This window comes from Lycorma delicatula, chromosome 6 (assembly GCF_047948215.1).
Source record: "Lycorma delicatula isolate Av1 chromosome 6, ASM4794821v1, whole genome shotgun sequence".
Classification (NCBI taxonomy): Eukaryota; Metazoa; Arthropoda; class Insecta; order Hemiptera; family Fulgoridae; genus Lycorma; species Lycorma delicatula.
Window position 1 is genome coordinate 140,146,721 of NC_134460.1, and position 27,739 is coordinate 140,174,459.

A 27,739-nucleotide genomic window follows, 5' to 3' on the forward strand; every position below is an offset into this window, starting at 1 on the left:
TACAAAGATGTAGTATATTGTTATATTATTTGACATAAACTTGAAAGAAATAAAGTAGTGGAAAAACAGGTTGAAACAAGACACACAATGAATCTTGACAATTTCTCTAAATACATTATTATTTGTACTCACATACAAATAAAAAAATAATATATACTTCTTAAGATCACATGCAGAAATATTTTCATTAACTACACCTTTTAACCAAAAAATATGACACTAAAAATGAAAAATATTTATTCACTTAAAAAAATTATCGACTGATTTAGAATAGATTAGGTCCTTCAGCTACCAGGATATAAGCTATAAGTATGATTAATATTGAAATTACATTTAACCAGTTTTAACCATATCAGTACTGTACGTTATAGCTTTATCAAAAAACATATAAATTAAACTAATCATACTATGACCACATCTACAATTTTTTTTTAGAGTCAGCCAATGAAAAAGACACATCTCAAGACAAATAGATTACATTTTTTAAAGCTGTTATCAAGGTATAACTTGGGAGATCGATTGAGGAATTCTATATTAACAAGCGACTTAAATGCCAATCTACTAATGAACCAACCAAAGAAAGGTAAAAGTGCTGTAAACATGGGGAAAATGTGATAAGAAGCTATTTTCTGAAAGACAGTCAAAAAATATTACTCAGCAAAATGTTTGAGGAAACAAATAATATAAAGTTTACTTCTTGAGACCACAGCACACTAACACCTAACTTTGTCAGAGAAAGAACAAAAAAGCAGACCTTTCTCCTTTTTTATACATCCAGGCTCTATTACTGATCAAAATATGACAATTTCTAAAACTTTAAACTGATATTTATCGTAATAGTTTGAAGTACCAGAACTCTTTGCACTCATAATCTTTTAAATTATCAAACAAATTTTAAACAGAATTAAAATAGTAATTCAAAAAGAAATAAAACTGTTTTGAATAAAAATGTTTTTTACAGTACACTTATAAGAAAACAATCTTTTCCATAAGAAATCAATACATAGTTGTTTTTTTTTAGTAATAATTATATGACAAAATTCTGCAAAAATTTATGCAAACATGAGATAATTTCAGTTAAAATTTTTATGTAAACTGTAGATAGGTATTTGATATACCCTATTTACATTACAAATTAAAACCATCAATTCATTAGCCATTTTATACATAACTTTATCAATATAAGCTATTAATACAATTTTTACATTTATTTCATGATTATTCTCTACGTGTACGTTTTGGTCTGGTACCTAAACCTTGATCTTCTCTAGTTTTTTTACCGACTTGAACTTGAGATTGTGCAGTAAGTTGCAACGATATAGCATGGGTATTTAATTTTTCAGCCAACAAAAGATCTTTAAGACCTCTCATTTTCTGACTGTGTAAAATCAGTTTCGGCTGTAAAGCCGTTTCTATTTTCAATACTTCAGCACCAGATGATGTACCAGCAAACTCGGATCCACCAACAAATGGTTCACCACCACCTTGAAGGAGGAAATCTCTATTAAGGATTCGTTCACTGCAAGCAGCAGTTAATGCTTCAATACTCGGATGTAATCCTACTTGTTTACAGTCTTTAACTTTTGATTCAAGACTTGATATTAAATCACCTTCACGAGTTTTACAACAATCATTGTTATTATTTAGTAGATCACCACCTACCTCTTTCATATCATCTTTATTATCTTCACTTTCTATCAGTCCTCTCCCTAATATTACTACCTGTGTCCTCACCTGAAACAGAAATACATCATTACAACTACACATACATAAAAAAGCTGCATAATAGATATAAAAATAAGAGAAATCCTTAACATAATATAAGATTTTCAGAATTTATTTTACAATACAACTTTTTTCTCACAGCAATGAAATCAAAAAGCTTATTATCACTGAAGTAATAGAAAATTTATGATATTTTTAAGAGAAAAAGCTAAATGTAACAAATTTTTATATATAAGGGTGGTCAAAAAAAGTAATGAAACTGATTTTCACAGGGAAATTTGAAAGGCACAAAGTGGCAGTCCTGCAAGAATATAAATACTCAAACAAGTTGTCTACTTCCCACGTCAATTTCAAGTAGATTATTGTAGCCACCGAATGTCAGTGACCATTGGCACCCAGTGTGTTGCATAATCGCCTACTATGAGAAAAAATATTGAAAAATATTGATATTACAAGATTCAATCTTATATCCGTTTGAAAAAAATCAGCTTCCAAAGCGTACAAAATGCTGAAAAATGTATTTAGTGAATAATGCAGAAGACGTAGCCAGAGGAGGTTGACTGAACATGTCGTTAATGACATTATGGGAAACACAGTGAACATTATAATTTCAGAAAACCATTGTATTGGTATATGGCAGTCAGGGGGGAAAAAGCTCATCTCAAAAAGCAGTGCACACAATTTTCTGACCAAATGGATGCATATGAAATACGTTGTATGTCATTGGGTTCCGCAGCTGTTAACACCACCAAATAGAGTAATGCACATTCGTTTATGAAGAGAACTGTTGGCTTGCTACAGGAAGGAAGAAACACACTTTTTGCATAATGTGACAACCATTACTATGAATCTTGGATATTCCATTATGACCCTGAGATGAAACAACAAAGCTCTCCATGAAAATTAACTTCTTCACAAACTCTGAAAAAAGTAAAAGCTGCATGCTGCACAGCTAAAGCCATGATAAACATCTATTGTGATCATGAAGGATTTATTTACCATCATGTTGGACATTCATGTATTTTTCCTTAAAAAAAAAAAAAAAATACCCCAGGAAAAAATGACAGAACTTCTGCTGCATCTTGATAATGCAGGCCCCACATTGCTCAGATAGTCTGCAATTCTTTGATTGGGAAAAATAATTAAACGGTTCTTGACCTACCATACAGCCCAGGTCTAGGTCCATGCAACTCTGGCTGTTTGAGGCGAACAAGCTCCTGAAAGGGTGAAAGAAAATTTGAGATGAATCTAGAAGTAATAAAAGACATGGCACTTCTTAAAATGTCAAGTACTTTCAAAAGATGGCCTGGATTTCAAATCCGAGGGTCAACAAGTGCTGGAAGATGTTATGTTGCACCTTAAGGCAAACTACTTTGAAAAAGATGTAAATGTTGAAAAATGTAAATGTAAAAAACTGTATATACAGGGTCTGTTAAGAAAATAAACTGAACATTTTTGATTGTTGGTGCATAATTAAAAATGTTATTTTCTGAACAGACCTCGTATACACAATTTTTACATTAAAAAAAATTATTAAAAAAATACTCTAACAAACCACTGTTAAGAAAACTACTGACAATGATAAGCGCTCCATGCACAATGCAGTTTTTACATTTACAATATATCTATACAATGACAACTGTGATCAATGGAACCAAACCAAAGCAATCTTTAAATTAATGTATACATAATTACAAAAAATATTACTAGTAACTGCTTTTAATATATAACAACATAGCAGAATACATACAAATTAAATAAAAACATCATAAAAAGAGCAATTATACCTCAGCATCAAATTTTGATATAGTGTTGACAAGCGGCTTAGCCCAACCAATATGAAGAACAGGAGTTTGACTACCTTCTTCCCACTGACAGATACCATCGTAAAATCTCAGTAAATGGGCAAAACATTCAGGATCTTTTAGTATAGATCTAGCACTGTGGCCTGAACTAACAACCTTCATTATATGTGGGATTAGCTCATTAGCTATCTCCATAAGTTCTTTATATATTTCTTCATCATCTCTTGAATAGTTATACCTAAAAAGAAAAACAATTTTGTTTATAAACTATCTACTATCAAGCAAAATTCCACAGAAATGAAGAAAGTTTATATACTTAAAGATAATAATAAATACTACTTAAGAATTAAGTAGTACTTAATTTATTTATTTATTAATTTTGCAATTAATTAATTGCAAAAAAATAGCAAAAAATTTCAAATCATAAATCATCTTGATTTATGGATGGCTCATAATCAAGTTGGTCAGTTTGAATAATATTAGTTTTGCACTCAACCCAGTTTCATAATTAAGACTCCACTCCTTATAAGTTCTGACTTTTTTTATCATGTTTTATATCATAAAAAAGCTGATCTGAATACTCACCTGCTTGTTTATAAATAAATAAATAATACAAATCACAAACTTAAAATTTGTCACAAACTATGATCTGATTAAATATGTGTAAATGCAATCTGATAAAAGTACAAACAGATTTCATTAACATTTACAGGATACAATTTAAAAAAGAGTATAAGCTGATAATGAAACAAACATTCTAACTGTTTTATATGTATATATATATATATATATAAACTGAACCAATTTGTGTGTGTGTGTGTGTGTGTGCATGTATGGGTGTGTTTATGTGTGCATGCATATATATATATATATATATATATATATATATATACATACACATAAAATATGTGTGTGTGTGTGTGTGTGTGTGTGTGTGTGTGTATGTATGTATGTATGTATGTGTGTTATGCATGCACAAGCTTATATACATTTTTCATTTTTAAATATTAATAATATAGTATAATAAACACACCAAGTATAAGTTCATCATTAAAAGAAGAAAGGGTCCTTATTGCAGCTAGAATAAGCCTTCAAATTTATTAAAAATTGAAATCAGTTTCCTTCAGTTTAGTAATGACACATTTGTAAAAAAAAAAAATAAGTAAAATAAACAAAAAAGAAGTCACACAAACACCACAATGATAATGGAAAGAATTGATATTGAGATATCTAATATTTATGCAGGAAATATTGTTATATTTAGATCTGGTTTAGTAAATGAATAAGAATTGGGGTGAATATTTTAAATATTTTACTATTTCTTAATGCTTTTCTTTTTTCTTTAAAAATTTAAATGTTAAAATTTTGAAGGCGTAAAAAATTTTTTAACACAAAAACATGGTCAAATTAAAGCAAAATATTTAAAATTAGAATTTAAGGTTTATGGCTTTAATAGGATACAGTAATTAACAAAAGTTATAGTGGTGATTTTTTTTTGTTGATTTTTTTAGTTACATAGACAATTTCAAATTTAACTACTATAAAAACTAAAGATATTTCACGTTTTTATACCTAGAAATTAAAAAATGAGGACTTATTTTCCAAGGAAGAAAAATCTCATGGAAGAAAAAATGAAGTTTTTTCACATCGCTGACAAAGCATTGCACATTTTAACAGAACACTAAACCCTAAAGCAAAGTGAATGAATAGTCATGGACAGCAAAAGATAAAATGAATTTTACAAAGAATAAGTTAAAACAAATACCAAACACCCATTCTACCTTACCAAATATAAAAATTCGGATATAAAAAGGCATCGGAGTAGAAGAATTGAAAAATATTAAAACTGGTTTTAAGTGCGAGCTTACTACCAATGAAAAAAGAAAAAAAATTTAAATTTGGATAGCTCAAGTGAATCAATATAAAATAAAAGCTCTATCACAAAACAATTCAAATTAAGGGGGGAACAACGAAAAAATGTACTAGGGCTATGTAGTCTGTTTTATTTTTTGTCTTCAGTCATTTGACTGGTTTGATGCAGCTCTCCAAGATTCCCTATCTAGTGCTAGTCGTTTCATTTCAGTATACCCTCTACATCCTACATCCCTAACAATTTGTTTTACATATTCCAAACGTGGCCTGCCTACACAATTTTTTTCTTCCTTCTACTATTAATCTGAGGCCTAAAATTGCTTCCCTTGTCCCTATACTTTTCCTGAAACCAAATTGGTCTTCTTCTCCTAACACTTCTTCCACTCTCCTCTCAATTCTTCTGTATAGAATTCTAGTTAAGATTTTTGATGCATGACTAGTTAAACTAATTGTTCTGTATTCTCAACATTTATCTGCCCCTGCTTTCTTTGGTATCATGACTATAACACTTTTTTTGAAGTCTGACGGAAATTCCCCTTTTTCATAAATATTAAACACCAGTTTGTATAATCTATCAATCGCTTCCTCACCTGCACTGCGCAGTAATTCTACAGGTATTCCGTCTATTCCAGGAGTCTTTCTGCCATTTAAATCTTTTAATACTCTCTTAAATTGGTGTACCATCTTTGTTTAACACATTATTAGATTTTAATTTATGTACCCCAAAATTTTTCTTAACTTTCCTGTGTGCTCCGTCTATTTTACCAATGTTCATTTCTCTTTCCACTTCTGAACACTTTTCTTTAATCCACTCTTCTTTCGCCAGTTTGCACTTCCTGTTTATAGCATTTCTTAATTGCCGATAGTTCCTTTTACTTTCTTCATCACTAGCATTCTTATATTTTCTACGTTCATCCATCAGCTGCAATATATCATCTGAAACCCAAGGTTTTCTACCAGTTCTCTTTATTCCGCCTAAGTTTGCTTCTGCTGATTTAAGAATTTCCTTTTTAACATTCTCCCATTTTCTACCTTATCTTTTTTACTCAGACCTCTTGCGATGTCCTCCTCAAAAATCTTCTTTACCTCCTCTTCCTCAAGCTTATCTAAATTCCACCAATTCATCTGACACCTTTTCTTCAGTTTTTAAACCCCAATCTACATTTCATTATCACAAAATTATGGTCGCTATCAATGTTTGCTCCAGGGTAAGTTTTGCAGTCAACGAGTTGATTTCTAAATCTTTGCTTAACCATGACAAAATCTATCTGATACCTTGCAGTATCGCCTGGCTTTTTCCAAGTGTATATTCTTCTATTATGATTTTTAGATTGGGTGTTGGCAATTACTAAATTATACTTCGTGCAAAATTCTATAAGTCGGTCCCCTCTTTCATTCCTTCTGCCCAGCTCGTATTCAGCCACTATATTTCCTTCCTTGCCTTTTCCAATGCTTGCATTCCAATCTCCAACTATTATTAAATTTTCATCTCCTTTTACGTGTTTAATTGCTTCATCAATCTCTTCGTATACACACTCTACCTCATCATCATCATGGGCGCTTGTAGGCATATAGACGTTAACAATCGTTGTCGGTTTAGGTTTTGATTTTATCCTTATTACAATGATTCTATCGCTATGTGTTTTGAAATATGCCCTCTTCACTATCTTCTTGTAGTCTGATTACATGTATATTATTAAAAATAAAAAAATAATTAACATTTACAATACGAAAAATAATTTTTTTTTAACATTAATTGAACATATTATGCATATCAAAATTATATGGAATCATATATTTTGAATCGTATATATGGAGTCATAGAAAACACATTTCCACACTACTCGTCTTTCATATTTAAAAAAAATAAAATAATTAACATTAACAATACAAGAAAATATTTTTTTTTTTAACATTATTTTTTTTTAACATATTATTTATATCAGAATTATATGGAATCATATATTTTGAATCATATATACATGGAATCATAGAAAACATATTTCCACACTACTCATCTGTCATATTTAAAAAAAATATCTTATCATTAATTTTTCTCTTCAGATACATAAGGATACTTTCCTGCACATATAAAAATAATGATGACCTCGCATCGAATACACCTATATACGCAGTCTAACTGTCCTGTCTCATCAAACAAAGAACCCATCACCACTTCCGTGCGATCCAACTCAAAACATGTCTCCATTCCATGACTGCTAAATTCACACTAGCCCCGAAACAAAGAATGTCAGTCTGGCTTCCCCCACCAGACGCCCGTTCATATTTATATACATACACACTTTTTTCTGAGAATGTATATGCTCTCATCAGCCCACAATGACATCACCGTCTGGCTATCCAGACCATGTCAGACATCAAAACACAAAGTTTTGTAATACAATTTCTTATCAAACTAATTACGTTTATTTAACTATTAAAATAATATAATACTATCTTGCCTATTTTCTGTTTTTAGTATTAACTAAGCCAAATGAATATTAACTACTTTTAAAATATTGAAACTTTTTTTCTTTATGACATAATATATGTTGTTCGTAACCAACAAAATTTAGAATGGTTATATAAGAAATACAAATAGGTAATGTTTTATTTCACTGATGTAAATTAAGGACCAGAACTTGTAGAAAATTTGCATTTCATAATAGTGTATTCAATTTAAACAAATTAAAAAAAAAATCAAAATATTTTAACAATAAAAACTTACAATAAATACCACACAATCATAACTAAAATAAACAAGTGTAAATAATAAATTAAAAAATACTAACTGTCTAATAACATCACTGGCATTGGCCCAACTCTCAAAGGCTTCCTTGTACATATTATGTCTGTAGAAGTAACCGGCCTGATAAGTGTAAGGATAAACATGTTGATTATTATAATGTTTACGAGCACAAAGAATTGCTTCTTGAAACAGTGTTGAACAAGGAGGCCTACCTGGTGATGGGCTAATTTCCTCCAGATCCGCCAAGTTACCTATAATAAAAAGACAAAAATAAAATATTACACAAAGCTACAAACCATTATTAAATCGTAAATGTACAGTACACAGCAAAACATAACGTTCAACAAATAACAGATTCAAGAAACTTACCAGCTCCACAAAGTAATTATTTACAAACCAAAAATACAATGTAAGGTTGATAATGCACTCTTTTACCTTGTACACAATCCTCCACATAAAAAGATCTGTTGCACAATAAAACATCAAAATGCACATTAAGCCTTCCTAAGTAGTATATGCATAAGAACAGTCATTATCTTTTAACAGTAACTGAATATATGGCACAAGCTCACTCAATAAACTTCAGATTTAATGCTCATTCATGAATGTTTTGTTGCGTTATGAATTTTGTTATAATGTAGTCCCTCTAGTCTGTATAAATCAGTTCATTTCAATTCAGTTTTTTATAAATTTTCTGGTCTACCATTTGAAACTTATCGAAATTATAGTTATTGATATTATACTTATTGATGTTTTGTTCATAGTAAGTCTATAAGAGGTATTTCGTATGAGGTGTGTGGAATTATTAAATTATATTACACAATAATCTGTGCTATTATTTTACAATTAAAATTAAACAAAAAGTTAGATATTTTATATGATGTAAAAGTTTGTGATTAATTAAAAAGACCAACTCATTCCCTCCTGCTCCCATTAACAAAGGTTGAAAAAACTGAGGCACAATGAGGCAAAAGTCTTCTAATATATCATTTTAAACCAAAATAAAAAATTTAAAAGGAAAGATTTTATAATTATTTCCATAAAAAAAACATGCACTATAAGTACATGTTTTAAAGGCTTAAAATAATCTGATGGGGAAGTATTCAAAGTTACACAATTATGAAAACATTAAATAAGCTATATTTTCTATATTTGTCCGTAAAACCTTTACTCATAGTCATCACAATTTTAACCTTCTCTCCATATAAGACTGCAGAGATATAATTACAATTTCATCTCACTAATACATAAAAAAGTAATTACTGTTAAAATAAAGTAATACAAGTAATCAAATTTTTTTTAAACATCTAGGATTAATATACCTCTTGTGGATCAAGAAACAAGGGTTGCAATTAACTGCTGTTAGAATGAATACCAACGATTAACTACCATTAACATTGCTGGCACTACAATAGCACATAGACATGTGTTTAGGTGTCATAGTAAACAGCTGGATTTCTATGAAATATAACTGTATGAGGACACTGAAATAAAATTAAGCTTGTACTTCCTTAGCAGTAGTATGTAACTTCCATATCAAAAGTTATGAAGCAAGATTATTTATAACTTAAGGACAGCTCTGAACACCAGCTCCCAAATATGGAGACAGAAAGTAACAAGAACCCAATGCATGCATCTTTCTTATCCTTCAACAGTTAGCAATGTCTTCCATTATTTATATGGATCAACAAAGAATGGACAACATTGAAACTTCCTCCGGCTGAAAATAAACAGAAGATAATAGTTGACCATAGCTGTCATTACCACCAAAAAAAAAAAAAAAAATTTAAGTAAATGAAGTGCAGCAAAAACATCTCAAGTGAATGAAAGACAGAGAAATCACAAATTGTAATGATGTGATAGAATTGAAATGTAGGTTACTGATAGTTTTGGTTTATACCGATTGCTAGTAAAGTGTCAACAGTGAACAAGCATCGATAGTGTGCATAGCGTAAAAAAAAAAAAAAGTGAAAAACAACAATGAAGAGTACATGATAATTATGAGAGTTCTTTTTTGTTTTATTAAATTATATTTAAAAGTAAATTGCTGGTCGTCATTGTGTATTAATTTAAACCACTCTGCTGCAGGTTATAGGACCAGGAATATAACTGAATGAAGATCGTGAGAATTTTTTTGGGTTGTTGTCTGAATTGTGGCCGTATGGATAACCTCAATATGGAATCATAGCAGTTTACAAAGTAGAATGAAAATAACTACAACATTTGGAAATTCCAGATGAAAGTAGTAGTATTAATAGCTAAAGATCTCTTCGATATTACCAACAGAGATATACAGAATCCAGATGCTTCAAAAGCTTGAAAAAGTATGAAATTTATGACGCACATGCACAGTAAGTGATAGTAAAGCACATGGAAACTGGACCTTTGTCGCATGTTTTAATATGAAAGACTGCAAATAAAAACGGACTAAACTGAAAACAAAATATGAGCATCAATCAAGTGAGAGTATTCATTTATACAGCAGCAATTTCTTAATTTGGAGTTTAAAAACAGTGTTATGGACTTAGTAACAAAAATTAAAAATTTAATTTCTAACTATTAAACAGCAGAAGGAAGAAATACCTGAAAAAATTGTTATTACAAAAACAATTATACCTTTGCCAAACCAGTATAAACATTTGTCTGCTTGGGAACTGGTGGCTGAAAACCAACAAAGCGATTTAATAGCTAGATTATTGATTGAAGAAGAGTGTTTGAAATCTAGTGAAGATACTGCGGCGTTAACTGCTGAACGTGTAAATAAGTTTAGTCTCAAATGTTTTTCCTATGGAAAGGTTGGAAATAAAAAGAATCAATGCAAGAATTATACAAGTTTTATGAAAAATAGAAATGAAAGAACTCATATTTGTCATTTTTTTCTTAAGAAGGACCATATATTAAAATATTGTTGTTTTCATAGGCAAAGAAATTGTCAAAGGCAAATGAACAAAATGTAAATGATTCAAATGAAAGAATGGCCTAAATTGGAGTTTCTGAGGTGAATTTGGACACAGAATGGTATATTGTTAGTGAAGCATCAGGAGTATATGTGTCACGATCTAAAGATGTTTGGAAAGTATCTACAGCTTAATGTACTGAAACAAGTAGCAATAAGTAATGGTTTAGTAATCACTGCAATTGGTGTTGTAGTTTTTATTAAATTGTATGATGGACAAAAGTTCATAAATATGAAGATGAAAAATGTGCTATATGTACCTGATTTAAAGATCAATCTTTTTTCACAGGAAAAAGCTCTGGATAATGATTTTTGTTTGAAGTCAGATGCCTATGAAGCATGATCAATTTACAAACAAATCAAGTTTATGCATTGGCTAGACGGTCAAATAAATTGTTTTGCATGTTTTGCTTGAATAACCAGTATTTTGTAGACCAATATGATTATTGTATGGCTAATGATGCTATAGAGAACTCAAATAAAAATTTTTAATCTGATGGCATGAAAATATGGCACAAAAATTTTAATCAAGTGAAAAGTTTTTGAATCAAGATTGTGTTATGTGTAACAATAAAATTGAAACTTTGTTCTACAAAGCCTGTATGGAAGAAAGTATAATTCACAGTCAACTAAAGTTGGAGACATAATCCAAGCTGATGTCTGTGGTCTTATGGAAGTTAACTCAGTAGGTGGCTCTCATTACATGTTTTTATTGAAAGGTGACTATTCACATTACATCAGACAAGTGTATTTTTTAAAACAAAAACATGAAGTTTATGGTAAGCTTGAACTTTTTGTGAACTGTGTGAAAATCAAATGGATCAGAAAATTAAAATCTTAAGAACAGATAATGGAAACAACTTTGTTACTAACAATGTGAGAAAAATCTAACTCAGCAAGGAATAGAACATTAAACTACTGCTCCTTAAAATCCTGAACAGAATGGTCATTTTGAACGAGAAATATATATAATCATTGAGATGGCTAAAATGATGATGGCAGCAAAACATTTAAGCAAGCTGTTTTGAACTGAAGCACCAACTTTGGCAGTATATGTGATTATTAGAACTGGGACAAGTACAGTAAAAGGTAAAATACCTAATGAATTATGGAATAATAGGCAAAGTTTGGATTTAAAAAAAAAATAAAACCACCATTTGGTACAGAAGTATGGAAGCATATACCAAGGAGAAGAGAAAGACGCTTGATCTTAAAAGTAGAAAGGGAATCTTTGTAGGTTATGGTGAAAATACAAAAGGACTGAGTTTATTTTCCAGATAAGAATGCAGTAACATTAAGAAGAGATGTTATTTTTGTTCCATCTAAACTGAATAATTTCTCGTTTTTTGACTGTAATGTCAACATGAAGAAGAACCTACATCTGAAGTTGAAAACTAATTAAGGATGTGGCTGCAGATGAAAGTTTAGAAAGAAGTTCCCCCAACATGAACATACATAGTCCTTCTGATAGAAGACAGCTTCATCCTGGAGATAAGCTGCAGCTTCCAATTATATAGAATGATTATGAAAAACTGTCTTTGCTAGTATGACTAATACTGAAGAACATCATATGAAAAAGCTAAATAGTCAAGTTTTGCTAAGGCAGGACACTATGGAGGTTGAGTTGAAGTCAGTTGAAAATGACACATGGGATGTTATTGATAAGCCAGAAATATGTGAAACTGACAGCAAATGGGTATAGAATTAGATGAGATAATCAAGGTAAGATAATTCAATTTAAATCTAGGTTAGTTGGCAGAGGGCTCATGTAAAATGGGTCAATATATATGATGTTTATTCTACTGTTGCCAAATAAAATATGGTTAGATTAATTTAGTTATTAGTGTAAATTTTGACAGATCTATGCAAATGGATGTCTGTAATCCCTTTTTGCATGGCAAACTGAAAGAAAATGTATTTATGTGTTTACCTGAGAATTGCAATTTACTAAATAATATAGTGTGCAAACTTAAGAAAGCAATTTATGTTTTTTAAAAAAATTCTCTCAAATACTGGTATGAAAAATTTTGTGAATACATATCTCAAAATTTGATAAGGTCAAAGAACGATTACATTTACTATTTCAGATTATCTAATGTTTTGAAAATTTATGTACTAATTTATATTGATGACTTAATTATCATGGGCTCAAATAAGAAAGATATTAATATTTTTAAGAATGAATTGACGAGCAAATTTAAAACGAAAGATCTGTGTCAAATTTCATACTATTTAGGTATTACTGTAGAACAAAGTTTAAAAGATGATGTGATGACTTTGAATCACAGTAATTATCTAGAAAACGTAGTAAAACCTTTTAATATGTTTGATTGTAAAACTGTCTCTCCTCCAATGGATAATAATTTTGATTATAATTATTTACCAATAGAAAAATCATGAAATATTGTGATAAAAAATAAGTAATGAAGAATAATACGTTGTATATATGTGATGTTAGGCAGCAGACCAGATTTGTGTGCAAGTATTAATAGCAAGCAGATACCAAAGTTGTGATTATTACATTAAAGGAACTAGATATGAAATTAGTTTACAGTAAAAATTTTACTACTGATATTATCAAAGGTTTTGTAAATGCTTATTGGGCTGGTGACACCACTGACAGAAAGTCCACCAGTGGATATTGTTTTAAAATTTTTAATTGTACTGTGTCTTGGTGTTCAAAGAAACAATCTTGTGTAGTTCTTGTCTTCCACTGAAGCAGAATATGTAGCCCTTAAATCAATGTGTCAGTGAGGCTTGTTGGTTTCAAAATATTTTAATTGAATTACATGGGAAATTCAAGTGATTTAGATGTACTTTTATTTGAGGAAGATTTATCTGCTACACAAATTAGTAAATCTTGCAAGCAGTCTAAACGGTTAAAACACACTGACAAAAGTATGTCGTGTAAATCAGATGTTCAAGTAGCTGACACACTCATCAAACCTCTTTGTAAAGTGTCATTTGAAAAATTAAGAAAATTAATGTTAAATGAAATCTAAGAATTATGTTTCTTTTTATTTTTGTTGATATTTTTAAAGTTCTTTGTGTTCTGTTCTTAGCATGTTATGTTAAGGTACATATATAATGTGATAATGTTATGTTTGTAAGGTTGTCATTATATTGTATGTATTACTTTTGTTGTAAACATTTCGATTGAAAGAGGCTGTTGTGATACAATTGAAATGTTGATTACTAAACCATCATTTTGGTATATCAATCAATAGTAAGCACAACATAAAAATAAAGAGAAAGAAAGCAATGAGAGTACTACATCCTGTATGAGAGTTATTTTTGGTTCTATTAAATTATATTTAAAAGTAAACTGCTGGTTGTCATTGTGAATTTATTTAAAGCACTCTGCAACAGAAGATTTATATCAAATAAAAAATGGCATATTTCAAACACTGAAGGAAACTGAAGCACAACAAGTACAAAATGAGGCAGTTTCTGATATCAAAAACAGCTTTTTTCTTTTCTTTTTCCCCCTAATAACCTTTATATTTTTGGTAATCTATAAATTTTTTTTATTACATCATCTTCAGCAGTTACAAAGTACCACCAAGCACAACCAGTTTGAGTCATGCTTCTAAAATGAACATAGCAACTGAGATAACAATTAAGTCCGACTTCACCCTAAGCACAAGACTTCATCATTCTCTCGAAGTACTCAGTTTATTAGCAAAGAAATGTATAAATAGCAGTAAAGAAAAGTATAATCATTGAGCTAATCACTAATTTTTTTTATTCAACTGCAACCTTCAATTACTCTACAGCCCATAAAATAACCATGAACAATAAAAAAAAAATCACTAACAATTAACTAAATATTTTGAAAATTATAATATAAAAGTGGACATTACTACAGTCATTACATGTACGTCAATAAGAGAAACAGACAATATTTTCAAAACTCACCTATAGCCATCGGGTACCTAGAGAGGTGACCTAAGTCATACAACAACCAAAGAAGTTCCTGTTGCAATAATGCTACTTCTATAGCATCATTAGTCATGTTAAGTGAAGGATTAATAGCAGATACAAGAGCTGCAACTTCCATATGTCTTGAGCAGATTACTGGATATCCATTAACATACAACCACGATCTAGAATTCACACCAGGATTGATCTCCTGACCTCTTTTGTCTTCATTACCTTTACCTAATTAAGTGAGACAAATTACAAACATTAAAATAACTAACACATGCAAGAGGAGCATCGTGTAATTTTGTAATATAGTGGATTTTTTCCATCTGAATTCAACAGCATTGGTTTCCTTCCAAACCTCTACAAAATATTCTCTCATAAAAGTGCTTTATTTTAGTTGCTACCTTCCAAATTCTTGTTCATCGCCACTTCAATTTATTTTCTTTTTTTTTTAAATAACGACAATAGTGTTATTTTCTTGTAATAAATTTAAGCATTTTTTATAGCTTTTTTAATCTAATAAATAACTATAATATGTAGTTTAAATTGTTAAATACAGTGATTTTATAACGAAAAAACAAACACTCACTTTTTAAATCATTTATTAACATAAAAATGACAAAAATTATTTTCCTAGAAACACTGGGAAAGAACTTCAATTTTATTGTTAGATAATGAACATGTAACAATACTCACAATATATGAATGTTATGTTCACTTCCATATAAAAGAACAATAGTATATTATGAATATACAATACCATATTTCTAATCCTATCCAGACAGTTAACTATTGCTAAAGCAGGGGAGATTGTTTCACATGTACAACATAAAATTTCAGTAAGCAGTACTTTCATGTTTTTTTAAAAGAATATTGAATGAATATCATGCATAATTTCTTTGATATTTCATAGACATAAATAAGAGAAACTGTTCATCCTTTGATAAATGTACAGTAATTTTTACATAATGAAAGATTTAAAAATAACTTTTACTATTACATGTTGGAAATTTAAACTGCAGGGTACGGTAATATAAGTGGAATGCAGAACAGAGTGCTACTCAATTATTTCACAAATTTCTAGAATATGAATCTTAGAATTTTTAAATATGTTGTTAACTATTAAAAACAAAACTAATTTCTTTAATAAAAAAAATTCATCGTGTTCTTGCATATAAGGTTAAATTCATGATCAACAAGAATGGATGTACAAAAATTTTAAATGGTTATTCAATTAGTATAACAATTAATTACAATATTTTCCAGCATAATCATTACACAAAAATTTATTACAATTGGTGTTATATAAGCTTTTTTTTTTTTTTGGCAGCAGAGAAATCGTTTTGAAATCTCAGCCTGGACTGCACAAACATAATTTTTCTCTCTTCCTTGTAAGTAAACTAAATTCCATCCAATCCTTAATGAAGTAGACAATCTAGTCTAGCTCTGTTGACCACAGAGGTGACAAACTTCCAATTAAATTTTTTCTTTGATTTCATGAGTTTTTTTGCTAAATATTAGCAACCATTTGTTTTTTATTACAAAATTTGTATTTCTTAACATTTACTTATCTTTTCCTCATTATCAAGCAATTTATTGTATAACAATTATAACTACATTATACTAATAATTACCAGCAACAACCAAATATTATGTAAAATGTGATGTATTAAGTTAAACTAATAATCTAATATAGATTACAAAAGAAATTGGGTATTTAAGGCCCAAAAAATCTGTAAACTTCAATTTACCAGTTAACAGTTGGATCATGAAGTATTTTCTTTCTTGAATAGCTGGAATGTTCCCAATCAATACTACACTAAGATTCCAGCAACCAAAAGACACTATTCTTTAAAAATGAATCTCTATAATTCAAATTACATTTCTCTCCATGTAACTAAAGTCCACTTTTTTGTACTTGTCCGCAAAGGGTCTTAGAATCCACCTACAGCAAGTTTTAAGATTGTTCTGATACAAAGAGCGAGAAATAAAACAATTCTTACATTATAACTTTCAACAATCTTGTTCCATAAAGCAGATTCAAAATCTAAAGTCAGGAACTGAAGAGACATTGCACACACTGTACATCAGTAATATTTAGGATGTTTTAAATGATTTACTCAATCATAAAATTCTAGAAAATCAATACAACTATTAACATAATGATGGAACAAATAAAAGTAAATTTCTGATGGCTCTACCCGGAAGCCCAAATATCACTGAGTATTCTTTCAAAGCCTGAGTTTTTTAAGAGAGCTTGCCATTGTTAAAGAGTAATGTTTCTAAAAATATTGGATGAACACCTGTTTTTCACTGATCACGTAGCTACCAATACATGATTTTATATCACCACTTCTATTTGGACAGTTAACTACAAAAAGACTCCTTGTTTCAGGATCAAAGGCCTACTCATACATATATATTAAAAATAAATTTTGACAATACACTAGCAAAGTTTTAGGTAATTAAATAAAAAAAAGGACTAACAAAAATAAAAACAAAGTTCCTCAAGTAAAATTTCAAACACATTATCAACAATAAATAAGATTTACTTTCTTCCTTATTCAATGGAGTTCTGACAACAATCTTTTATGTTACTCCATCATTAACTAATAGATGCTGTATAGGTAACATCTAATAATAACAGACATTAGATAATAAAACATATTATTGTGTATTTAAGAAATATTATACATCCATGTTTAATCACTTAAATAATAAAACTGGAGTCTTTTCATTTCAGTTTAGTTTAAATATAAGTAAATTTAACTAATATTAAATTTTTTTTGTTTGGATTACCAATTTCAATTAGCAATCGCTAAAGGAAATAAGGCTGATAGATCTTTTATAAGCTATTTATTTCAAAGTGTTTTCTGTATCAGTTATGTAAACAAAAGTATCGACAATTTCAGACTTCAATTAAACACCATTTAAGAGATCCATTATCTTCATTTGGTGGAGCAAGCATGACCTAAGCAATACTACAATACACAGGAAAAACTTTAAAGATTTTATCTACAAATCTGTAAAATATTTTTTACATGAATATAATTTTAACAAGAAATATTTATCATTTTATGAGGAGGGATAGCTTACTGTACATAATAGATAGTCACTTTTGTAGCATACATGTCAATTGAGGCAAAACCAAAATGACTTTGAAGAATCAACATCTGCTACCATGAGGCCTTGAAACGTTTCATCTATAATAGAGAAAGCTCTTTTTTATATCTTATGTTGTCCTGATATAAGTATAACATATCTTTTTCACAATCTATTAGTATTACTTATTCAGTTCTTCCTCTTTGGTGATATTCAATGCTAACTCAAACTAGGCTAATAAGAATGTGGAGATCCGTTTGAATTACTGTGACCTTGATCTGCAAGTGGCTTTAGTAGAGGATAGCCTGCCTATGGACCTATCAAAGAACACCTTCCTACCTTAAAAAGCTGTAAAATGTCAAACATCCAAACTTGAGCTGATATAATCACTGTGTAAAGATCCTGCTTCCTCTTGATACACACATACAACTTACTCCCTTCATGATCTTTACAGGAGAGAAATCAAACATTAATGTAAATTAAATTAAGCCTCAATAGAATAGTAAACAAATGGAAATTACATAAATCAAACTGACCATGCCATGTTACTTCAGCAGTGTGTTCACCATGTTCACCAAATATAACCCAAGCATGATCTTCTGATAATGCTAGATGTACATCCGAAAACCCTAAAACCTGACAACCAGCAACTACTGCCAAAGCCACACCAAAACAATCTAATTTGTTTCCTGAAAAAGTAATAAAACAAATTTTAATCAATTATTAATACAAAAAATTACAGTATGCAGTAATAAAAAATAATATCAAGAATACTAAGGAACACCCAAATAATTAAGACTACAAACCACAGTTAAGTTTTACTTGTACTAAGATACTGAAAAAACCAAATTATTTTCAAATATTATATTATAATACCATTCATACTATTTTCTTTATTACATAAAACTTCTATTACTCTCACCAACCACTATTAATTTACCTAGTGCCTCCTATCATTCTAACTTCTACACATCATCAGTTCAAACATTTTCATTAATTCTGTTGACATTTCATCCATTTTTGAACTAATCAGGCATTGTTATTACAATGTTCAATTGTTATCTCAGTTACGTATACATTAGTGTTGACAATTTCAGACATCAAATTAAATACCATTTAGGAGATTTGTTAACTTCATTTGGTGAAACAAGCAATGACCTAAACAAAATTACAACAAAAAAAAAACTTCAAAGATTTTATTTAAAAATCTGTCTGGTAAGTTTTCACTTCCTTACATGAATATAACTGACTTGGTCAATAAAACACAGAAGCACTACCATAACACTTACTACCGATATATTTATGAGTAGTCTTTGACCACTTCTTGGCTTCCATATATCTTTCACATTCACAAAAACTGAACATGATTGAGAATTAACTACATACATTTCAACATTAGAAAATAATCCATTTGAGATTTCTTAAATTTAGTGAAAAACTTCAGACTGATGCCATTCAGTTTTAAAACTGGTCAAGATTTTGACCACAATCTGAAAAGTAGACATGCAAAAATCTCTGCCATAGATAAATTATTATACTAATAAGCTGAAACACTTTTTTTAAGGAAATAATTCAACTCCTAAATCACTAAGAATATTCTCCAGTTTCTAATTAGACAATATAACTAACTAGTTCTTGGGGACCCCATCATGAAAATTAAAAGGCAGATCTCACAGAACATGACTTACTGAATTTTACAAGCAGATGGGACGGCTGTTCCACATTGTCTTTGGGCATCATTACAAAGATTTACTTCAAGCAATGTAATAGAAATAAAAAACGTATTCAGACAAATAGCACACAATAACATCAGATTCAAGTACTTGTAAAGTACAAAAACAGCATGGAGCTGCTTTCTAGATAAAATATTTCCACCATGTCGTACTACATACATGTTATAAGATACAAATACCTCAACAAAAGGACTAAGAAACAAAAAATGTACAATTTTTTTCTCTACATGTTCAATACACAAATCGCTCAAAAATGTCTGTATACAAGTTGTTATTCTATTTTAAATATCTGAATGTTATACAGATTTCAAAGAACATAATTCCAACAATTATAACCTGGTTACATGCCAGTGGAGCTTAAATGCATGCATGAATTTACATTATAAAGAAAAAATTTTGGTTTCAAGAAAGATGACTAATCTTAAGTCAAGTATACTAGATTCAGTAAAGGAGATTAGGATACAGCTACAGCTATCCAGATTGTAAGTCATCATAATGAATTTATTTACAGATAAACTGTTAATTAAGAACTCATATTCTTGTATATATTATCCAAAAATCAGAGAATTTCCAGTTCCCCATCTATTTTTTATAATATTAAATAACAACCAGATAAACATTTAAGTTAAAATTAGACAAATAACGTCTCTCAATTAATACTTCAGAATTAAATAATAGTCCTGGATAATAGTTGGCAAAAATATTATATTAATTGATAGATAAATAACAAGCATAATACCTAACTGTGTTGGATGGATGGGAATGAGTAGTACTCAAAACAAATGCAATATTATTCACAAGTATAATTTTTTTACCCCAACTATTGGTAAAACAAGCTTTCTTGGAGAAAAGTCTAGATGTAACTTGGTTTATTAAACAATTATTCTCAAAATCTTAAATAGGTTTTTATAATTAATAAATAACCTAAAAATCAATATCAAAACACTGGAGGTAGAGCAGCTGTAATAAAAAAAATAATCTTTACACAAAAATTAAATTTTTTCACAATCAAAAATTATACATTTATATTTGTGAAGTGCAATATCCTTCAATAGCACAAACTTATTATGTTCAAATATTTATCTAAGACTTGGTCAACAAAACACAGAAACAGTACCATAATACTATTTTAATAATTAATAATTCCAAAAAAAACTGATTTAATATGTGCTTAATATAAACTTATATTAACTACAGGAATAGCTAGTGAACGTACAAATACATACCTGTCAGGTAGCTATACAAGCTCTGTAAATGGGCTCTGTCTTTGTAGTAACTTCTTGTCAAAGAATTCCATATTACGTCAGACACTCTTTTAACTAACTCCCTCGTTGCATATTTAATTTCACCATAAAGAGTTAAATCAACTGCTCCTTTAATGACAGCATGGAATTTAGAATATAAAGCATCCACTATGTTGTACTCCACTGTAGGTATTTTCGGTTCCCCAAACACATCATTTTCATCAGATGTTGTAAAAGTTCTATTGCATGTCATTGAATTTTCGACTGCCCCTGCAATAATTGAAAGCAGAGCTAAATCTGGTTCTGATTTTCCTTCCAATTCCTTTCTAAATATTCGTACAACTGATGAAATATCTTGAAGCGGGAAAATACGCCGATCAACCTGCCGTAACCCCGCCATGTCGTTTTACCTCCCTTTGAACACGTTAAACTTGTTTTCTAAGTTACATTTCGCCGTTCAAAAGTATTCTTTTTTACTTTATTTTCAACAACAAATTAAATTAAATAAACAAGTATTGGTAAATAAATATATTTTTTTCTAATGCAAGCTCTGGAAGCCGCAAAACTTGGCAAAACGAACATAACACAACCGCACATACCAACAATTCCAAACAGCTGCTATTTTTTTCAATCAGCTGACGCGTCCAACAGAATCAAGAATTATTAGCCCAACCGAAATACAAGCTTTGAGCGCGTAAATGTTATTATTTGTACTTTTACAAGTTTGTTAAAGTTTTCATATATTTAATCTCTTAAATACAAACCTAATTTACGAAATTAGTTTAAGGTGAAGAGTTAACTATATAAATGTTTCACAGATGTGTTTAACTATCAAAATTTCACATTTCTTCACGACTTATAACATGCAAGCCTAAAATTTATTTTACAAAATGTATTAAACATCAAATTTTGTATTAAAAAATTTGTCAAATATCCTAACAGTTTTATTAAACTATTGAGAAAAAATGTTGGATCTGTATCTTCTGAAATACGTAATAGCAGTTTTTACATGATCTAGAGCACACAATTCAAAATCACTATTTTAAATAAATTATTTCTTGCATGTGCAAGAAATAATTAATTTTTCTATTGTGCATTATTTAACTCCGTATTTTGACTTCCCACGCAGGGAGAAGTTGCTTTACCTCCAAATCTTAATTATTGCAACATACTACTTACTATCACTTAGTAACTAGTTCCAGTAGGCAAACAACCATTTTTAGATTCGTAGATTAAAACGCCAAAATGTGGTTAAAGTTAAAAAGTAATACAAATAATAAAAATGATGCACTTTCTGATAATATATAAATGATTCCAGAATATCTTTATACAGTTATTGATCAACTGCTTTCTCAGTAAATTTAAAGAATTTAGAAAGTAAGAAATTTTTTAATTTATAAAAAATATATACTTTTTTTGTCGAGGTTTCCAAAAAAAAAATTAAAAAATCTAAATATATTCTGCAAGTACCTTTAGACAGTATTCTTCACATACTATGCTACCGGTATTAGCACAATAGTGTATAATAGAAATTTTTACTACAACAGTCGATTCGTTGACGATTGCAAACCAATTCCATCAGTTTCATTAATGGATGAAATTCTACTTCCCTACCTAAACAAACAATCATATAATTTTTAGAGGTAAGACGAAATACCTACGTTCGCTGCCCCCTATTGTTTTAGTGGGCAAGTGCAATTAATGATTTGCATTGTGAATCTACAGGACAATGTTCTGTACTACTCTCCAAAAAGTGAAAAATACTACAGATCATATACATACTTCGCCCATTTTACTGTAGAATATACGAGTATATTGTAATAAAATGTTGGGCATCTTTTAATCTAATTTAAGCGTTTTTTGTTTTTTTAAATATAGTTTTAGAGTTCGACATCTTACACTCCACTTAATATACCGTACAAAATATATATTTTAATAATATTAAAATATTATATTATATTTAATCTGAAGAAAGAAAAAATCACGGTCAGAAATTATAAAATTAAATTTACTTCATTAAAGAAATTGTAATATAAGTTGTTGCTCCTGATCGTATTGCACACCTTTGTGTAGAGTCAGCTGACTGGTTTGGGTTCGGTGTGTTCTGTGTAGTTAATGTAATGAAGATGACGATGAGAAATTAGTTGTGGTATTTAATTATTTAGTGATAATTTAGTACATTTGTTTGTATTGCGTAACTCTTACTGTAGGTATCTTATTTTTCCTTGTCTTTATTTATCAGTTAATTCACAAGTCTGGGTTCAAGACTTTTTGTCCAAGAATCATGGCTGACGTAGAATTTGAATCTACGAGCGACAGAACTGAAGAAAATAATAGTGACGGAGCTGTTGCAGAAAGAGATGTTAATGCTGAGGTGATAATTTATTTTATGATAGATTAAAAATAATTTTTATTTGAGCGTTGATACTATTCAAGGTTATCGAATCAGGTTATACTTTAAGGCAACACACTTGCTGCTCCTAGTAATAATTGAGGCCAGATATTTTTGGAAACTTTATCGATAGTTATCACTGCGTAAATTATTTTCAAAATTTATTTATTATTATTATTTTTTTTTTAGCAAAAATATGTCACTAATATTTTCGGTTTTTTGTATGTTTATTAATTTTTTTTAATTTTCCTTAATGAATTTTAGTGAATAGTTTTAGGTATCTAACTGAATTAATTATACGTTCGTTAGTTTTCACTATTATATACTATTAACATTTAAATATTAATTTATTCTAGAGTAATATTTCTAATTTTCCTTTTTAATTTATTAAATCAGTCCTTCAGTATTATGTTTTCTGTTTTAAAAAAGTGTATGAAAACTGACAGTTTTTATCATTTGATCAATTTAATTATTTTTTATATTAATAAATTGTTTATTTTCACAACTTCCATAATTTTTTAAAGGAACACATTACTTCTGCTGCTGTATTATCCAGTATTTTTTGCAAAAAAAATGTAACTAAGGTTTTTTGAAACTTGTAAAGAAAAAACATGTTATTTATGTAGATGTTTGTTATTGAATGATGAATTTAATCTTTATTGCCCCTGACAAGAAAAGCTGATTAAGAATGTATATCTGAACATGTTATTTTTTAAAAGTAAAAAAATGATAGTGTTAAAATCTGTGAGTGTTTAAACAACATATTTTAACAAACGGTTTGTCATATCTGCATGGTTATTATAAAATAAGACTATTTAAACAGTTACACTTAGTTCAAAACTCTTTTATAGTTATTTCTTTCTTTAAATTAACTACAACCATCAAAAGAGATCCATCAAATTAAGGAAACAATCCTTAATTTTTACTTAACACCTTTCAATTCCCTTTGGCCAAATTTAGAAAGCAGGACATAGTTATAATTTTTGTGAATAATATAAATTAACTTACTTTCAATTTGCTTCAATATGTTCAAAATCGTATTTGCTTAAAATCATTCTAATTTATTGGAATCATCAATGCATTTTAAATTAAAAAATTGTTCTCAAATTTTGTTTATTGAATTAAAAAAAGAAATCCTCCAATTAATGTTCAAATTTAATTCAGTATTTCTTTTTCTGAGTGCTACTTAGCTGTTTAAATATTTTCAATGGATGAACTAGATTCACTCTTGTGCTATTAATTTTATTGTAAGTATAATAAATCATTCTTATTTTAAAAGTTTTCATCACTACAATAAGAATTTATATTTATAATAATTTTTTTAATAACTTGTACACTAACTTTAGATCATTATCATTTTACATTATAACAATCATGAACAGATCAATATGGCAAAAAGCATTACTGTTCCACTATAACAAACACTTATAAGTAATTGTTGAATCAATTTATTATATAAAAGAGTACTATTTAAATGGTTAAGGTGGTAGAAAAATTGCTAGTATTAATCTTTTATCAAACAACTGTTTTTACTTTTTATTAACTTACATTTTAGTAGAAGTCATTTTTTGGAATCAGAAGTTCCTGTAACCATTGTCATCAGAATAATGCTGAAAAAATATATACAGGCTATTTGCTTCTTTTTTTATGTGTATTTATAATTAAAATCATATAAATTAACACAAACACCAATATTGAAAAGCCATACCCAAACATTCTTTGTATGCATTCAACTTTTCTTATGTATTAAAGTTACTGTGTCCTATAATTCTGTAATAATTACAATAGAATTTTTGTTTTGGTTTTCAGTAACAGATTTAATGAGAATCTGTTAAAAAAATTAAATGTTTATATATGTTTTATTAAAACAAACAAATTAATCTCATTGCACATGATGCATTTATAAAAAGAAAAAGTGTTATATGAATAAATTTCCTACAATACATTGTCAAGAACACAATATACTTAAATAATGTTTTATTTCCCTCTACTGTAATCAATGAGGAGAAGTAAAATGCAGATTTTTTTTGTTTTACCAGTAGACTGGTATTTCTGTAAGTAAGGCAAAGATCTTAACAGCCGCTGTTAGTAAAAAGTAATAATATATTATAATCATTTAAACAAAAAAGAAGATGCTTCACTTCAAAAGTTATTAGCATTTAAGTAATATTTTAATTAATTCTATTAATTTATTTATTCATTTATAAAATCACTAAGAAATACAAGTAAAAAGTAATAAAATTATTATATATGAAAATAGTAAATAAGTATAAAAATAAAAACCATAAATTTCAAGTATACATCGCTAACCTTAAAAGGATATTTCATCCAATCAATAGATGTCATAAAGGAATTTTAAAACTTTATAATAAAATGAACTCTGATATCAAATTAGTTTTTGTAGTAGTAGCCACATAAATATCAGTCCAAGTAAGTTATATAACTATTTTTCACCACCAAAAATTTGGTTATTTTCTTTTAAAGTTTTTTTTTTTTTGTCTAAAATCTAAAATCACCTGACCAAAAGTCACCTTCCTCTTCCCACCGAACCTCACTAATTCCTACTATATCCACATTTGTCCTACCCATTTCCCTTTTTAAATTTTCTAGCCTACCAACCTTTTTCAAGCTTCTAACATTCCACGCTCCGACTCGTAGAATGTTATTTTTTAATTTTCTGGTGACCCCTTCCTTAGTAGTCCCCACCCGGAGATCCGAACGGGGGACTATTTTACCTCCGGAATATTTTACCAAGGAAGGCGCCTCCATTATTGCTATTTTCTTGGAAAAAAAGCAGCTGTAGTTTTCCATTGCTTTCAGCTGCACAGTACTCAGAGGACTGAGTGATGTTGATACGGCCGTTTAAGTCGTCCTGACTCACGCCCCTAACAACTACTGAAAGAGCTGCTGCCCTCTTTCAGGAATCATTCCTTAGTCTGGCTCTCAACAGATACCTCTCCGATATGGTTGCACCTTCGGTCCAGCTACTCTGTATCCCTGAGCACTCAAGCCCCCTCACCAACGGCAAGGTCTCATGATTCATAGAGGAGGTCTTTTAAAGACCTCATAGACCAAAAGACCTCATAGAGGAGGTCTTTTAAAGTAGCCTTGCAAATTTAACAACCCACTTGTAGTTAAACTAAAATGCTTAAAAATTTAATAAATTAACATTACATGTTTTATTTATTTTTTAGTTATTAAATGAAATATGTTCTACCTGTAAAAATTATGAGTTTTTCAAACATAAAAATTACATTATGCAATAAACAAACATCTTCATAAATTAATGTATTTTTTCTTTTTATGAGTCAAAAAACTTAGATTTTTTGGCAGAAAAATACTTAATGCAAATAGAAAAGGTAAAATGTTATTTAAAAAAAAAAATGAGATAAATGAAAACAATCAATTTAGTGGATATAAAAATAATAAATCGATAAAATAAGTATTTATTAGTTATTTCATAGCACACTTTTTAAAATAGAAAAGATATCGTGGATGGATTGGTTTCTGAAACGTTTTTCTTAATATTTTTAAAATAGTTAAAATCATAATATAAGTGAAATGGATGATTGATAATCAATCATTTACAACTCAAATTACATAAATATAAGCAGTTTTTTTTTTGTGGTAATCACTTGACTAAGAAAAACAATGAAAAAACATGTTTTCATTGAGTGATTATACTGGGGAACAATAAAGGTTTTTTTTTTGTCTCGGGAAGAAAATATATGATTCTGACAGTATTTTTTCTCCTGAATTCAAATATGAATAGTGGTTTTTCCCCATCACATAAGGTTCTCGAAAGACAGGCATTTATAATTTTAAACATTTCAATACTTTTTTGCATTCTTAACTATACAATATTCAAACATTTGACTCGCCTAGAAAGTAAGAAATGATGATTTTCTGCTATATTTTGCCTGTGAAGCATCCCTTTTTATGGTCTAACAATAATCTGCCAGCATATTAGGATTCCATTTCCCTTGATAACTCTTTTCCATAGCTGAAATCTGATGAGAGTGGTTCCCATGCTCATCACTCACTGTGCCAAAATTTTCCGGGAAGAAATCTAGGTATGAATGCAGGAAGTGTACTTTTAAGGACATATTACAACCGAAATTTTTATAAGATTGTTAATAATATCACAGTAATTTTCCGCCTTTGGATTTCCCAAAAAACTCTTTGAGTAATATTTTTGAATGCTTGCCAAGCTGCTTTCTCCACTGGATTCAAT

The 27,739-nt window shown here is 29.1% G+C and overlaps 2 protein-coding genes across 2 annotated transcripts in view; one reads left to right on the forward strand and one right to left on the reverse strand.

The window, feature by feature from the left end:
* Positions 1 to 1,161: 1,161 nt before the first annotated feature.
* Mnn1 (menin 1) lies at positions 1,162 to 21,710 on the reverse strand. Its single transcript, XM_075369742.1, has 6 exons — positions 21,096 to 21,710; positions 18,673 to 18,825; positions 15,026 to 15,268; positions 8,195 to 8,402; positions 3,513 to 3,768; positions 1,162 to 1,734 (listed from the first exon to the last, which is right to left on the reverse strand). Exons 1-6 carry the CDS (start codon positions 21,511 to 21,513, stop codon positions 1,219 to 1,221), a joined length of 1,794 nt encoding a protein of 597 aa, XP_075225857.1. The 5' UTR covers positions 21,514 to 21,710; the 3' UTR covers positions 1,162 to 1,218.
* A 1,456-nt stretch (positions 21,711 to 23,166) lies between these two features.
* LOC142326294 (putative lipid scramblase CLPTM1) overlaps positions 23,167 to 27,739 on the forward strand; it is a 42,868-nt gene continuing 38,295 nt past the window's right edge. Inside the window, exon 1 of the mRNA XM_075368662.1 lies at positions 23,167 to 23,487. Coding sequence (XP_075224777.1) covers positions 23,398 to 23,487 — 90 coding nt within the window. The 5' untranslated portion in view covers positions 23,167 to 23,397. The remainder of the gene's footprint in view (positions 23,488 to 27,739) is intronic.